The following is a 15,381-nucleotide window of genomic DNA, read 5'->3' on the forward strand; positions in this document are numbered from 1 at the left end:
ACATCTGGGAGCAAGTACGAACAAGGATTTATAGATGAAACAACATCAGTAAGTGCTAACGGACAGCTTTGAATCTGATCTGACACAGGTGCAGACAGATGGTGCATGGAGGAAGCATGGGGTTATAAAAAAATATATATATTTATCGATGTGACCATCAATTCATCCCACCACAGGGGGACTACAGAGGGGAAGAGTCTAACTAGAGACGTAGTGAAGTGGTGGAATAATAACGATAAAAATAATTCCTTGGTTTAAAATAAGTTCCTCCCACCGAGGTCAGTGCTCGGGTCCTAATAAAAATCATTTGGGTTTCAAGAGGGTCCTTGCACCCTGTGCGTGCTCGGGCCCTAATTATTGATAGATTGATGGATTGGAGTTTTGGATTGAATAAAAGTGAATATTAAAGACCATAAGTGAGGTGACAGAGTTGACAGGTTGAGAATATTCCTCTACTAACCCTCCCCCCTCTCGTATCCACATGAATAACATGTTTGTTTGAATCCAAATTATTGTTGAATTCAGTCAAGATGGCATTTTAATCTACTACTATCATGTTGATCCCTCATTTTCATGAATGTTTGAGAGGTGAGTAACTTTCAATAAAGTTGGTGCAGAGAATTGTGGGTCATTTTCTTCTCTTCTTTGGTAAAGGATGGTCCAGTGTATCATGTTCTGACACTCGAATACTTCTGGGTCATCCATCAGTTAAGAACCTTCCTAACCATGAAAGGCTGATTTGAACACAACCCAACACATTGTTTGAGCAACAACTATCTGTTAAAATGGCTTGAAGGATGACATTGGTAGAGAGTGTAGGTGGTATCATTGATGAGAAAGAGGCTTAGAGTGAAACTGTTATTAAAACTGTCAAGAACAGTGTGATACTTTTTAGAAGTACACTTCATAAAAAGCAACTACAAGGACGTTAACACAAACTTTGAACGATGCCTGGCAAGACATTGCCCAATGTTTCCAATCTTTATCCCAATTACAAGATAAGTTACCATTTTACAAACCAATCACCAACCCTCCAGATTTTAAAACTTTCCTTCTAAAATCACAAGGGGATTGTTTACATAAACCAGGAGCTGTAGTTAAGACAGGTTCATTTTTTCAGGAAGGAGCTCTTAAGAAACCCGAAGAGATGTCAGAGAAGCTACAAACAACCAGAACTGCAGTCTCTACCAATTAAAGGAGAGAGTCATTTAAAAAAATAAAAAAAAACAGTTTACAATGTTTACACCCACATCATTGTGGAACTTCTTTACATATTTCTTGATATATGCTAAATAAATGCCCAAAGATGTGTTTTTGGGGATCTTTTGGACAAAATCTTTGTTTACATTTCCAAACAGTATGTGTGAGGTCTAATTTATTCATTTCTCCATCATCCTCCAGCTCCTGCTTTAGAAAGCTGTGTACATGATGTGGGTGAAAGCCTATAGTCCTCCACAACTCATTAACAATATCATAAGATTTGTATTCCAGGTTCACCAAACTACTCTTTGAAACAATATGAATACATGTGGGTAAATGGTGATGACATAAAATGGCTCCCTAATGATGTGCATCTTTAATCTAAAAAAATAGTGATCGTAATCATACCAAAGAATCTCTGAACCCCTCGACTGCAGAAACACAGAGTTCACAGGTTTAAGGGAGGATGACGATCCTGAAGGCACGATGAATTCAAATGGTGCGGATGCCTCCAGAGTTTGAGCCTCAAAGGGGAAGCAGAGGAAAGGTCACAGACCCCGATCATACTCTCAGGGAGCAGAGACACCACCAGGGTGGTCTGGAGTCTGCGCTCTCTGTGACGGCTCAGCAGACGCCGTGATCAGTGGGAGACTTGGGAGCGAGCAGCGAGAGCCTATCATTCTGCCATGTTGTGACAGCAAGTGCCATCTGCAATGCTTTTCCTGTTGAGAGACGGGAGTGTCACGGCATGGCTTGACTGGCACAGTGTGAAGTGAGGCCTCCTTGGGGCACTCATGTGGAAGGATCCATCTCAGCAGCATTTCAAGCACTTGGCTTCAGCTAAACTGTCAGCAGACTTCAATAATGCCCATCTGTTCTGAACGGACATGACAATTTATTACACAGACATCAAGCTATTTGACACAGAGTAAAAATACAAACAGAGCGATGTGTGCAATGCTGCAGCTTGTCTGCTGACGTAGCCGTAAAGTGACAGTAACATGATTCCCTTCTCCTCAGTATTTTATACAGTGTGATTCAAACAGAGCCTCTGCTACTGACCTCAATGCAAACACTCATGCTGTGTTGGGACAGTCCAGGAAAACAAGCAGACTGGATTTGCATCAAAAGTATTTAGAAAGTAAACGCAACTACTGCCCACATTCCTCTGCAGCATGTTCCAACATTTCACAAAATGGGACAAAACTCTGTTTTTTAATCATTTAAAAATACATGGAATGTAGGAAATGTTTTTTTTTTTCTAAAAACTAAAATGTTTTTTGTGAAAGGAAATTACCAGTATTAGAGACCGGATCTGAAACTGAGCCACGCAAACGTGTTACCTTCTTTTTTCACCTGACTGAAAGGCACCGCTGAGTACAGTTTATCATCATTACGTCTCAGTGACATCACCCACTGTGTTTCTGAAGAGGCCTTACGACAATGACAGGAGCGCTATTAGAAATGCTAACTTTCAATCACACTAAAGTAGTTTTCCTCCTGGCAAACAGCTATAACCGACAACCTGTTGTGAAAAACCATGAAAAAATGACCCATGCAGTTCATGCACAAAGAAGTGAGCAACAGAGATCAAAACATTTAATTGAACCAGGGTTTAGACATTTTGCTATAAAAATGGGCATTTTAATAGGGAACCTCAAGTGGACAATCAAGGAACTGCAACTTTTTGCATTTCAATTTGTTTTTATTTTTCAACACCAGCGGTTACTGCTTGGTTGAAACAGATTATTGTTCATTTTCCTCCCTTGGACATTTTCTTTGAGTTGTTTCAAACACAACAGTAGAACTGCAATGATTGGTCCCAAAGCTTGGTCCCACACAAATGACCCAGGAGAACATTAGCCTCCTTTTACACAGCCTGTGTAACTTGGACTGTAATTCCATTACATTGCCATTGGACTGTAATGCCTTACTATGTAAAAGGAAAAAAGATGAAATGGTGGGGCAAAGTTGTTTCACTGTTAAATTGGCAACAGAGGTGTATTAGAGGTGAAAAGACTCCTGTGGTTGTGTGTGTGACTGCAGTGGGTTTTTTTTTTTTATGCGCCTCGCTTCTATTGCAATCACAAAATCATATCTCTGTGTAAAAACACTAACTGGGACATCATTATGACAGTGTTGTCTGGACAGTTTAAAAAGAAAAAAAACAGCGTAAATAGCGCAGCTTTGTCATAGCTCGACTGCACAATCTGTATGGAAAAGAACCTGAAAACGATTATTCTACAAACATACAAATAATCAACAAGATGTCAAGCAGAGCTGATTATTTTTAGGTTTTAATACGCCCTGCGTAGTTAATCTCCTGAATTTTGGTCAAAACATTTCTGTAGCTATTCATTAAAAAGAGAAAATCAGCCAATTTTCATGAGACCTGGCATGATTAAGAAACGAGCCCTCACCAACTTTATAATCAAGTCAAGCCCCCAGTCTGGAGAGTTCAGAGCTTCAGTCTTAACTGAAAAACATATGTTCACCACCAGATTTAAATAATGTACACATGAACTCTACATGTGATGTCACTGGTTCACAACCTCTTACCTCAGAGGCACCAAACAGCTCGTCCATGTACATCTCTAGAGGGTGAAAACAGACTTCAGCTCCCAACATGAACACAAACAAAGAGACGGCTTCAGTGCACTTCACTGCCCGACTGTTAATTGAAGTGAAACCATGACTGTAAGTGAGTCTCACATCTCAGGTCCCAGAAGTTCTGGCAGAATACACACACACACCTCTTGATGAAGTGCAGTTCAACAGGGGAAGTTAATCGTGGTGGTAAGTGTATGTCAAGCATGAGGCTGAGGCTCTCAATATTTTATTTATTATGCTGCACATTATCATTTTGCAGCGTGCCGATGAATCAGACAGGAAGAGCTTTTTAATTTCAGCACAGATCTTTATCACAGCAGATGGAATCGGATCAGAATGAGGCGCTGCTTTAACGGAGGCAGTGCATTAGAGCTAAATTAGGACAAAACTGTCCCTGCTCGTGTTATAAACTTGGTCACTTAATTGATTTTATTAATAAGCTAGTTTAATCCACACTGTGGATACATCTCAAGAAATAAACCACACAATGTGGTATAATTAACATGTTTAAGTGATCTTCATAGTTTAATAGAAGAAAGACAAACGGAAAATAATATTGTTTTTGTCACACACCCGAGCTGTAATCAGCTGATAACCTGAGTCATTGCTTCTTATCACTCACTAACCAATCACAGCTCATTCACATTACATGGCGGTACATTTAACCCCGACTTCCTCCTCATCGATCCCTGCTACACCAATACTGCGCTGCTTCTGGCAAAGCTGTGCTTCCACCAGCCCGACCTCCTCCTTTCAACCCTAAAAGCCTTTGGTTCAACCTTAGGTTTAGCATCGCGCCTTGGAAAGAAGTGGCATACTGCTCGGCTAACGCAGAGAGAATATTGAGCGCAGAGTTTAACAACGCAAAGTGTAACAGTATTTAATCCTCTATAGTAAATGTAATCACCGTTTTATCATCATTACAGTTGCAAACATTAATATTAGACTGATCAGTCTATTATCATTACTAGATATTAGTGCTTATACTTCACATACTTTTACCATTATAACTGACATTGTAGCTAGAACTCTACCTTCTTGATTGTTGTTGTTTCTCTGCTTGTTTCTATCCTTCTCCTTCTTCCTGTATCTCTCTCTATCCCACTTTCAAAACCCAGCACAGTTTCATCAGATGGCTGTTCAACACGAGTCTGGTTCTGCTAGAGGTGTCTGTCTCTTTAAGGAAGTTTTTCCTTGCCACTGTAACTTTGCTAAATGTTGCTTAGTGCTGATCATGGATTAATGTTGTGTCTTTGTAGCTTATATAACAAAGAGTAAGGTCCGTCGCCTGCTCTTTTTTAAAGTGTCATTCATTTGTTATGAATTGGCGCTATACAAATAAAGATTGATTGATGGATTCGTTCCCATTTTGCAATAAATACTTAAATGCAATAAATGTGAGTGTTCCTGACTGAACTGTGTCTCGATGTGACTTTTTCTTTTCAGAATGTCTCTAAATCAGGTATGTTGAGCTTGACTACCAACCCCAGTTACACTTAACACAAACTCAGAATCTACCCGCTGTAGTCTGAAGACAATTCATCCTCTGGAAGTGACAGCCAATATGTTTTGGCCTCCTGTGTAGACAGTAGAAATCTTTAAAAAATGATGACAGATTTCTGGGGTAAGACTTCCTCTTTCAGCAGCCTGTAAATGTTTACAGTGTAACCTGTAATGGAGAGCTGAGAATGGAGTTGTAATAAACATCTCCTCGTGGATTCATGCGTAGATTTATGTTCATAGATTATAAAAAGATCAAATGTACAATTAGAGTTGATGCTTCTGCCTCTTTTGTCTTCATCCTGTTTTTCTGCGAACAACCAAAGCACTGAACACTGTTGGTCATTACAACTCAGAGAACCAGAAAACAAGTTAAACTGATGATCGTTTACTTGGATCCAACACTCCAACCAATTCTCTACCTGCTAAAAGAAATGTGCAAAATTATTCTTTGTTTATGAAGAATGTCCACATTGGACCTGACATATCACTAGGATAAAAATAAACTAATCAGATGTGAAAGAGCCAATGAGGATTTAAATATTGTGACACATTCATATGCAGAGCTCGGGTTGTATTTCCTCTATTATGATGTACTTATGGACTTAAGTTGTAATGGTGGCTCTAAGTTTTAAAGCTGCTAATAAGGCCTTTAAGGCCCATATTTAATGTGTCACAATAAAGGATCATCCTGACCTTTAACTTATTTTGACCATGTTAATTTAAAAAGCATACCGTGAATACGATGTAACTCAGTGATAGAGAGCTTGTGGTGCCTTTGATTACTAGAAATGAACCAGTGGTCAGTGTGAATTAGAGGTCACGATGGCCAAAGCTTCTCTGGCCTCCACCATGCAGCGCGGCTGCTTGGGCGCTTGATGTGAGCGCTATTTTGACACTCATCTGGGCTTCCTTGTTAACTCCCCCACAACAGATCTGATGTGCTTAGACAGGCCTACGCTGCATGTTATAGCGGGGCTGGTTGGGCTCAGATTGCACGGCAGTACACTTGCAGGATTTAGCATAAACATGCTCTCTTGTGTTCCCTCCAATCACAGAGCCAGACTTTGAACTGAAGTAAAAAAAAATCCAAAAAACAGATTTTGATTTGTGAGTGATGAGGGACAAAAAATGTAATGGCTGAGGCAGGACACCAGGTAACTATTCAGCTGTGCCTTTTAAATGGATGTGTGGTTACCTTTACAGCTAACTGCTGCACTGTTATTTCTTACTTATGATACCAAATTTCACAAATTATTTAGTAATCACAGCCGAAATCAGCGTCAACTTTTGTTGTATGAATGTGAATTTAACAGAAGAAATAGAAAAAAAATCTGCTTCATTCAAGAAATTTTAACTGGGCTTATCTGATTGGCCAACGCAGTGCCTTGTCATATGACATTGTGTAAGAGCTGCCACGGACCAAAGATTTTCCTGGTAAACCAACCAACAAAAACTTGATCCACTTAGACTACTTTAGTTCTCTTATAACCTTTTCATACGTGCACAAAAAACCTGGAAATTTCAAGAAACTGCATGTGTGAACGCCAACAGATGAATTTTTGACCCCAACTTCATCCCGACCGAATAAAGCAGGTTCGTTGATTTTATCGCCTCTTACCTGTTAGCTGAATTTGTTCTGTACACGTGTGAGAAGTGTTTCTCACTGAAATCTCCGCCTGCCGCCTCGTTACAGTCAATCATCACTCCCTGTCAATATTTGCAGTGGAAAATGTAAACACAAGCTGTTTCTACCTGACCCCTACCACGAGCAGTGTAACATGCATTAAAACAAATGTATAGAAATAATCAATCTGGTTGCTGAAGTGCTGATGGTGCAACTTGTTTAAATAGCTCATCGCTATTCATTTCAGTGTTTTTCATAACCAGATACAACCAGGTATCCAGGCAAATTAGATTTAGCATTGATATAAAAGCAAAACATGTAGCCTTGGAGTCTTTGCTTCATCATCTTGAATACATTGTGAAGGTTACACTGTGATATCCAATGCCTCCTTTTTTTAACATCATGTCTAGCCTCTTGAACCCTCCCCCTCCTCCTCCTCCTCCTCCTCGTCTTTCTCAGGAAGACTTCAGAAGCAGGCTGAACTTTTCTTAAAAGAGCTTTAGTCTTTCATTGACTGTGAGGCCAACACTAAGGTGAACTGGGCAGGATTTTAGTCTGACTGTCTACATTGTGTACCTCCAAAAAGGCTGTAGAAGACGTTTGGATGTGCTGAAAAGTCTTCTCTGCAGGGCTCATGTTAATCACTTTTGCAAAACGTGCAAGTGTATATGGCTCGAATAGCCTTGCACATGTGTGACATGAATTCTGAGAATGCAAAGGTGTCTGTTTCAAACTGATGCTACATCTCTTTTACTGACACCACTCCTGCCGAGGACAAAGACTCGACAGTAAATTAACATTTGTGATATTCAGTGCAAATATACTTAAACATGTGTGACTCAAACAGGTTAAAAGAATAAATAAAAGATGCCCAGAAAGAATAAAGAGTATCATCGTGTTGTTATCAGGTCTGCCTTGATTGTTGCTGTCGCAGGATGAAGCTAACAAACTGTAACACAGATTTAGCTGCCTGTGTCAAACAACAAATGGCATGTAAGATACAAGTGGAGAGAGAACAAATGGGAATTATATAATGATCACATTTCATTACCCACTGTTATGCCACAGAGAATACCAACCAAAGCAAACTAAATTGTTTTGATGTCTGTGAGGCATCGGTGCAGGCTCAATGTTTGCAGCAATGCTACTTAGATTTTTATGAATGAGCAGCAATGTCCATTTCGATTTCATCTGGAAGGCTAAGCACACATAAGGTCCCTTTGCTGATTCCAAACTGAACGTGGGGAGGAGAATTCCTCTCCTGGAGACTTGCAGGGAGAGAGCGTGGGGTGGCCTATTGATTTTGGAGACTCGGCTCTGTAATTGCTTGAGCGGAGAAAGCTGTAAATCTAAACTGCTGGTTACTCTTTGCTTATACAAGCGGAAGATTACTTTGCCAAAGCTGGAGTAAGAAGCGTGGCACGGGACAGCGTTGTGTTTTTAGAATAAAAAGGTTGAAGGAAGGGGAGTGCGGACTGACAGGAGCAGCTGGGAGGGGGATAAAGGTCAACCTGAGTTAATCAGCGAGAATCAGCGTCAGATGAGGAGAGAATAACATTGTGTGTGTTTGCATGTGCTCGCAATACTGACAATAAAAACTACAAAATGAAAGAAAATCTGAGAGAAGAAAGAGTGGCGATGAAAGGGCAACATGAAGGCAGAGAGCTGCAGACCTTACACTGCAGAAACAGAGTTAAGTCAACAAAAAGTCTGATACATAACACTTCATGGTTAATACATGTCCCAGCATGTATGTGTACTCTGCTGAGACACAGGTGGTGTGGCTCCTCAGCCATACATCCAGAAGCTTACAGCAGGTCTTGATAAAAATAAACCTGCAGCGACTCTGGCCCTGACAGGTAAAAGCAGCACTACAGCCATGCATTACTTAGTATGACTGTTCGTATGCCAGCTGGGCTCTCACACAGATGTACAGGTGCATGCACATCAATTTTTCAAGTCATGTTGACAGAAGCTTTTCATAGTGCTGCTCTAACATACAGCGCACATGTTTTTATACCAACAAAGGTACAATGTGATTCATCAACTGGCAGCACCACATCCTGAAAACACGTTTGTTTATCTTTATCATCCATACTTCTTCACTAGGTTTACTTGTTATGTAAAAGTAAATGTTTGTTTACATAAAACAATCAACACACCAAGCAAACAACAAAGTAAAACAGATGCTTTGTTTTTTTTTTAGGATTTTTTTTTGTTTTTTTTGGGGGGGGGGGGGGGGGGGGGGCTTTTTGTCTAGATTTGATAGGACAGTGGATAGAGTAGGAAATTGGGAAAGAGTGGGGAATGACATGCAGGAAAGGAGACACAGGTCAGACTTGGACCCGAGGCTGCTCACTTGGAGGACTAAAGCCGCCGTACATGTGGAGCGACTTTCCCAGAAAACCATCTGCGCCTCAATTCTTTCATATTTTGCTTTAAATTTTCTCTTCATACTCTGAATGCTGAATTTTTTTTGTGTTGTGACATATCAGTCAACCTTTCCATCAATTGTCTTTGAACACAACTTCATGATGTGAATGTATTTTTGTCTAATGCCATGTGATGTCCAGCATATTTATCTTACCTGTCACCTATAATCTTGGTCATGTGATTGCTTCCCATTGGCTGTTGCTACTTTAAATATTAGTTCACATTTCTGGTTGCTATCTGTTAAAGCCCTGACAAAGAAACCCCCAAAGCTAAGCTAAGCTAAGTTAAAATAAACTAAAATAAACTAAGCTAAGCTAATGTAACTCGTTCTACATATCTACCTGAGAGTGGCTTGTCTTACTTGTGAAAAAAAATAATACAAAGATGCTCCAAATATGTTGCAGGCTTTTCTTAAAAAGAGGACAAAAAATGTTTCAGACAGACTACTGACTTTTGCAACATGACATTAGCAGTGACGCTTTAATGCATGGAAAAGAACGGGCTTATTGCCAGGCTCTGCAGAGGAAGAAACAATAATGTTTATTGTTGTCATTGTTTCACTGTTTGTCTTTCTATTAAGGTGCATACAGACATTACATCTGGATGTGTTTGGTTGAAGGTGAACAAGTGAGCGCATATAACAATTTGAGTCCAAGTGGCTAAACAGTCAGTTTGTTGAGATGCAGTTAGTAAAAGCCGATTTATTGCATTAGCTTGTTTAAAACTGCACTTTTAAAATCCATGCAAAAACTAATTGAATGTCTCCAAATGGACTAACACACCTCGATAACACGGTTGGGGGTTGATTTACTCTTGCATGTATAAACCACAATCAGACCCTACTGAGCACGCTCTACAGTTCCCATGAAAAAGGCTTTGACCCAGATTTTGAACGGCATAAATGTGTAGAGGAAAGTTGGGAAAATGTAAGACGAAAGTATCAACATGGCGAGTCCTTTATCGAGAACCATGCAGTAATGGATAGACAAGAAGACAGTTAATGTTGAAGTACATGAATGGTAGGAAAATGTGAAATGGTGACTTGATTTTTCGGTATGTGACAACCATAAAAAGCTCAAATAGTAACTAGCTGTGTGGGGCATATCGCCACCTACTGTAGCGGATTTGGATTCTCCCCCGGTGCTTGAATAGTGGGACAAGAACAGTAGTCTAGTTAAACGGCTATAACAACAGCTAGACTTAACTGTGCATGTAAACCTACTAAGTGAATGAGGTGGAGGACCTACAAGGAATCTTTTGGGGTCACAGCAGGGAATAGAATAGAATCCTCTATCTACAGTATGAGATCCTGCACATTCCTGTGTGGGCCCTGATCTTTGCACAGCGTGGGTCAACTCTATCAATTTGTTTTACTACAAGCTGTCTTCTTGATTGGTGAAAAAAGGGACAATTTATCATATTTTATGAGCCCATAATGTTATGTTATTACAGCATCACATTTCACATCAGCAGCCATGAACACACTGACTCACCACAACAATACACATGCTAGAAATCATTCAGTCAGATGTGACTGGCTTTTCTTTAAAGTCTGTTATTAAAGAACCACACGGTTCTCCTCTTTTCACCCTGCGTCCGCCATGTTTCCCCTGTGTGGTGCAATAATTCTCACTTTGTGTGAAGTACACCCATCTCACTCCCTCTAACCAGCGAGCCAGGAGACACCAAACCAAAGGATGCAGCTACTTCACGCTGCACACTTCCACCAAAATAAGCATGTTTCAAGTGTCATTTATTCCACAAATGTAGCATCCTGTACGTGCATTCTTCTAGAAAAGAGTGCAACAGATGTGCAATAAAAGAAAGAATGAAAGTGACATAATGGATCAGTGGATGTTAATGTGGACGTCTTGTAAAAGGGCATTAACCCACATCTGGAGATAAACGAATACTTGGTCAATAATTCATCATCTTAACCCTGTTTTCAGTCTTACATATGCATCCTTTAATAAATAAATAACACAGACAACATGTAGACACGGCTCCTACACAGTAAATAACTCAGCGAATAAAAACAGTTAAACCTTTAGGAACTTGAATTCCCCGTTGATTCCCTCAGAGAGAACAACCTTTCAGGTAAAAGCTGATTTCTCGAATCTCTCACTAGAGATGGGATCTGCGTGCTGTTTAAAGCCCCCGTGAGCCTCTCCTCTCCAAACACAATTGGTTCGGGTTTTTTTTTTTTATTCGTCTGTCCTACATTTATTGTGTGTCAAACAATTTAGTGAACTGCCCAAGGCTTTGACTTTTAGAAGTTGCTCTTAATACCGTTTAATATCAACTAATGATATAGGTCATGACTCATTTTGTCTTTGCTGCAAAACATTTTGTATGGATGCAACATCTGGGTCTGTTTTCATACAGAAACCTCATTTAGTGCAATAAATCATTTGGGATCAATCATATCAAATAATTCAACAATGCTATGCTTTTTCTGCAGATGCTTTACTCATTGCCCTTCTTTAAACACTCAGCAAACGTGAGCGATCACCTTCTTCTACTCGTATGAAGTTAAGAAGAACACGCTTCATACTACTTTAACAAAAGTAAACCAGTATTATCAGAGAAAAGGAACTCAAAACGTCAAATGTAAAAGTAGAGAGTTTTCAGGACAGAAGATGAAGGTCGTACAGTCCTCAGTTTAGGGCTCAGTCCCCTAAAAAAGGACACTTAAGCTTTTACTCTTCTTTCCCCTTGTCTTTCTCTCTCTTAAGGAATAACTGTATGGTTTCATATATACAGGACAGTTTCTAATCGTTATAAAAACAACACAATGTAAGTTTAAAATGCAAAGAGCATTAAGGCGTGAGGGACAAGGGAAACAAACTGGATGGAAAAAGAGGAAGCTGTGTGTGTGGGGGGGGGGGGGTATCTGAATATAAACTAATCATGGATAAAATTAAAATTAAAGATGAATTAATAAAAGTGCATATAATGTAAAATCCTCCAGAAAACCACAAAGCAAACTTTTTTGACTATATTCTAAAAAGGTTCAGGTAACTCTAGAAATGCAAAATAAGAAACATATTATGTCAACTTTCTTTTTCCCTTTAAAGTGTGGCCTTACTATTATTATTACTGAACCATTAAAACAGTTATTTTAGTGCTAACAACAGATGAAAAATATCAAGTCGCGGCCTCACAGCACAGCTTTTGAGAGCGTCCTGTGTACAGCTGGATTCACACACTGGATGTTGATCTTCATGTAATAGCAAACTGAACTTGTTTGAAAACAGGTGGAGGTCAACTTTAAAGTGTAACTAACCAGAAACAGTGCAGTGCTTTCATTTCAGTAAATGTAATACTTCTGTGGGGATAATAAAGGTTAGGCTCATGTGTCAGGTGTCTGTGTGTGTTGACCTGCACAGGTGTGTGTGTGTGTGTTTGTCTCATACTTGTGTGCTCCTCGGCTTGTAGGGCGAGCTGCTCTCCAGGTCTGCCAGGATGCTGGTGAGGGAGTCGATCTCTGCATCCAGACTGGAGCGCCTCTCCTCCAGAGTCTTCTCTGGTCCTTTAGTCTGGGACAAACGAGGGCAGAACAGTGAGAGAACTCAACAGAACCAGCCTGCCATTACACTTTAACTTTAGTTCTTCTTGTTGCACTGAAAAGTTCAGGACAGATAATCATCAATGACAAATATTTCTGACTCAGAGTAACTCTGAGATATTCTCTTCTGCTTTTTTTTTTGTCACACTTCTTACACCTTAGATTACAGTTTCTGAGTTCACGTTTCACCTTGACCTCAGACAATCCTTTTGAAAGCCACACATCAATAGCAGAGACTTCTGTGTGCGAGAAATGCTCTGAGAAAGAAGAAGCAATGTATTGTCTGAGAGACAACTTTCATAACGCTGTGCACTATTCACCTCCTGCCTTTCAGCGCACTTGGATTTACAGTATCACATTCTTCATGCATAATTCAGCACACTCTCTTGAAGCAGAATTTCAAACAAAAAGGTCAATTTTTTTAAAATTAAAGTCAGATATTTTCTTTATTCCACATTTGAAAAATGTGCTCCATAAAAGATGATAAGCATTGCTGCGATTTTTATTTAACGAGTTTATTGTCAGAGGAGGCTTGAAAGCGTCAGTAACAGGATCACTTCAGCACTCTGAGCTCTCACTGATTTATTCATCCACTTTTTCTTTTTTTTTTTTTTTTTTTACTTCCACCTCAGAGAAAACACATCTTCAAAATCTTTAAAAAAAAAAAAAAAAAAAAAAGACACAAAAAAAAAAAAAATCGTAGAAAATGAAGGAGAAAACTGTTGCCCAAAAATCTGGAAAGTAGTTAAAATGATTTGACCATTAGTGACACGCAGTTTTCTGCAAAAAATTCCCGGGAATTTCTCCACGGAATGACAGATATATTTTTAGTCTTCTGAACTATGCTGCAACTGCAAGAAGACTTCTTGCAATTTGCCTGCGGGGGCTTTTTGAGTTGGCTGGATCAGTGACTACTTCTTATTCTAATGTTATGTGTTTGGATTACCTGTCACAATCTATTACAGGCAGGGCTTGCCTCCATTTGGAGCCGAGCTACTGCTTAAAAACATCTAAAGCAATCACGAGCGCGGGGTAAACAAAGCAAAACACTAATGGCTTGTCTCAAATCAACACAAAGAAAAACAGGCAAACTTGTTTCACGGTGATAACGAGCAGGATGAAAGGAAACTTTGCAGACTTTGTGATGGTTGCTGGTTCTCCGTGTAGAGCTTCAGAAAGCGGTCAGGATGAGAACTAGCTGCCTTCTGCATTAACACGTCACAATCCAGACATCTCCCACTTTAAAGAGTGATAAAGACAAGAGAATATTTTCTGTTTTCTTCAGCGGAAATACCATTTCATCCTTGATTTATTCATTCAGTGTGTGAAAGTTTTCCACCGTGGCACTGAGAAGAAGATATGAAGACATTTTGATTGATATCCACCCCTTTTTTTTTTCTGAACGATTACAGAGTCCAGCTCTGGCAACAGGACACATACTTAAGATACCAGAAGGGAATTAAGGAATTATGTTGCTTGGACAGAGTTACTCCACAGATAATAACTTCTGGATAAAAAGTGTACAGAACTCTTAATTTTCAGACCTCAGATATCTTTAGGTTAAAGAGAAAAGGGACAGATGAGGAGATAGGAGCTGTGAAAACAGAAGGAAGCAAATTGTAAACTAACTTTATTGTTTGCCTGATTGTCTCTGTTATACTGTAGACTTAGAACAGCTAGAATATTTTTCTGAGGAAACGATGCAAACCCAGAGAAAGAAAAGTGCCTTGTTTTAATATTCCAGGTGTTACTTTGTTCATTTGACTAAACAGAAGTTAAGTGTGTTTCCTGTTGCCACGGCCAGGAGGTCACTTGGCTTTTGAGACCTTATAACCTTTGCAATATGACATTCATTCTCCTTCATTAAATGTCTGAAGATTTAAAATGGGACAGAGTTGAGCCAACATTTATACTAACACTAATAGTTCTTACTAGTCCCTTTTACTTTGCCAGTTCAAGGCGGGACTTTAACGCCTCTGTTACGCCTCTTACACAATGTGAAACACTTGGAGGTGTAATGGAGTTAAGTCGCTCTGCTGCTGAGCTGACATCTGAGGTAGTGATAGGGGGAGACAGACCGGGCAGAGCTGCACTGTGTGTGTGTGTGTGTGTGTGTGTGTGTTTGTGTGCATGTCTTAGTGAGTGTGTATGTGAAGCTCCTGCTGTCTGTTTACGTGTCTTGCCTCTTTGTTCTTCTGCAATACAGCAGCCCTTTTCTTAGTGCAATTCCACAACGGAGATGCGCTGTCATCACGTGTTAAGACATACTGACTGTGTTACAGCACTGAGGAAGTGCGAGAGAGCACGGCACAGAGGGAGCTCCACATACACACACAGTAAGACACATACACCGCCCCTGGGACTCCTCTGTTACTACCTCCAAAGACGATACAGAGGGGGGGATCACTGTGTCCCCCCAATTACGCCTCCACTACATTCATAC

General features: G+C 39.9%; 1 protein-coding gene across 4 annotated transcripts in view; it reads right to left on the reverse strand.

Moving 5' to 3' along the window:
• The window catches only part of lpp (LIM domain containing preferred translocation partner in lipoma), a 182,118-nt gene that overhangs the window by 88,540 nt on the left and 78,197 nt on the right, over positions 1-15,381 (reverse strand). For all 4 annotated transcript variants that reach the window (XM_061030555.1, XM_061030552.1, XM_061030553.1 and 1 more), the window contains one exon: positions 12,787-12,909. In XM_061030555.1, the coding sequence (XP_060886538.1) occupies positions 12,787-12,909 (123 nt within the window). The remainder of the gene's footprint in view (positions 1-12,786; positions 12,910-15,381) is intronic.

This window comes from Labrus mixtus, chromosome 3, assembly GCF_963584025.1.
Source record: "Labrus mixtus chromosome 3, fLabMix1.1, whole genome shotgun sequence".
Lineage (NCBI taxonomy): Eukaryota > Metazoa > Chordata > Actinopteri > Labriformes > Labridae > Labrus > Labrus mixtus.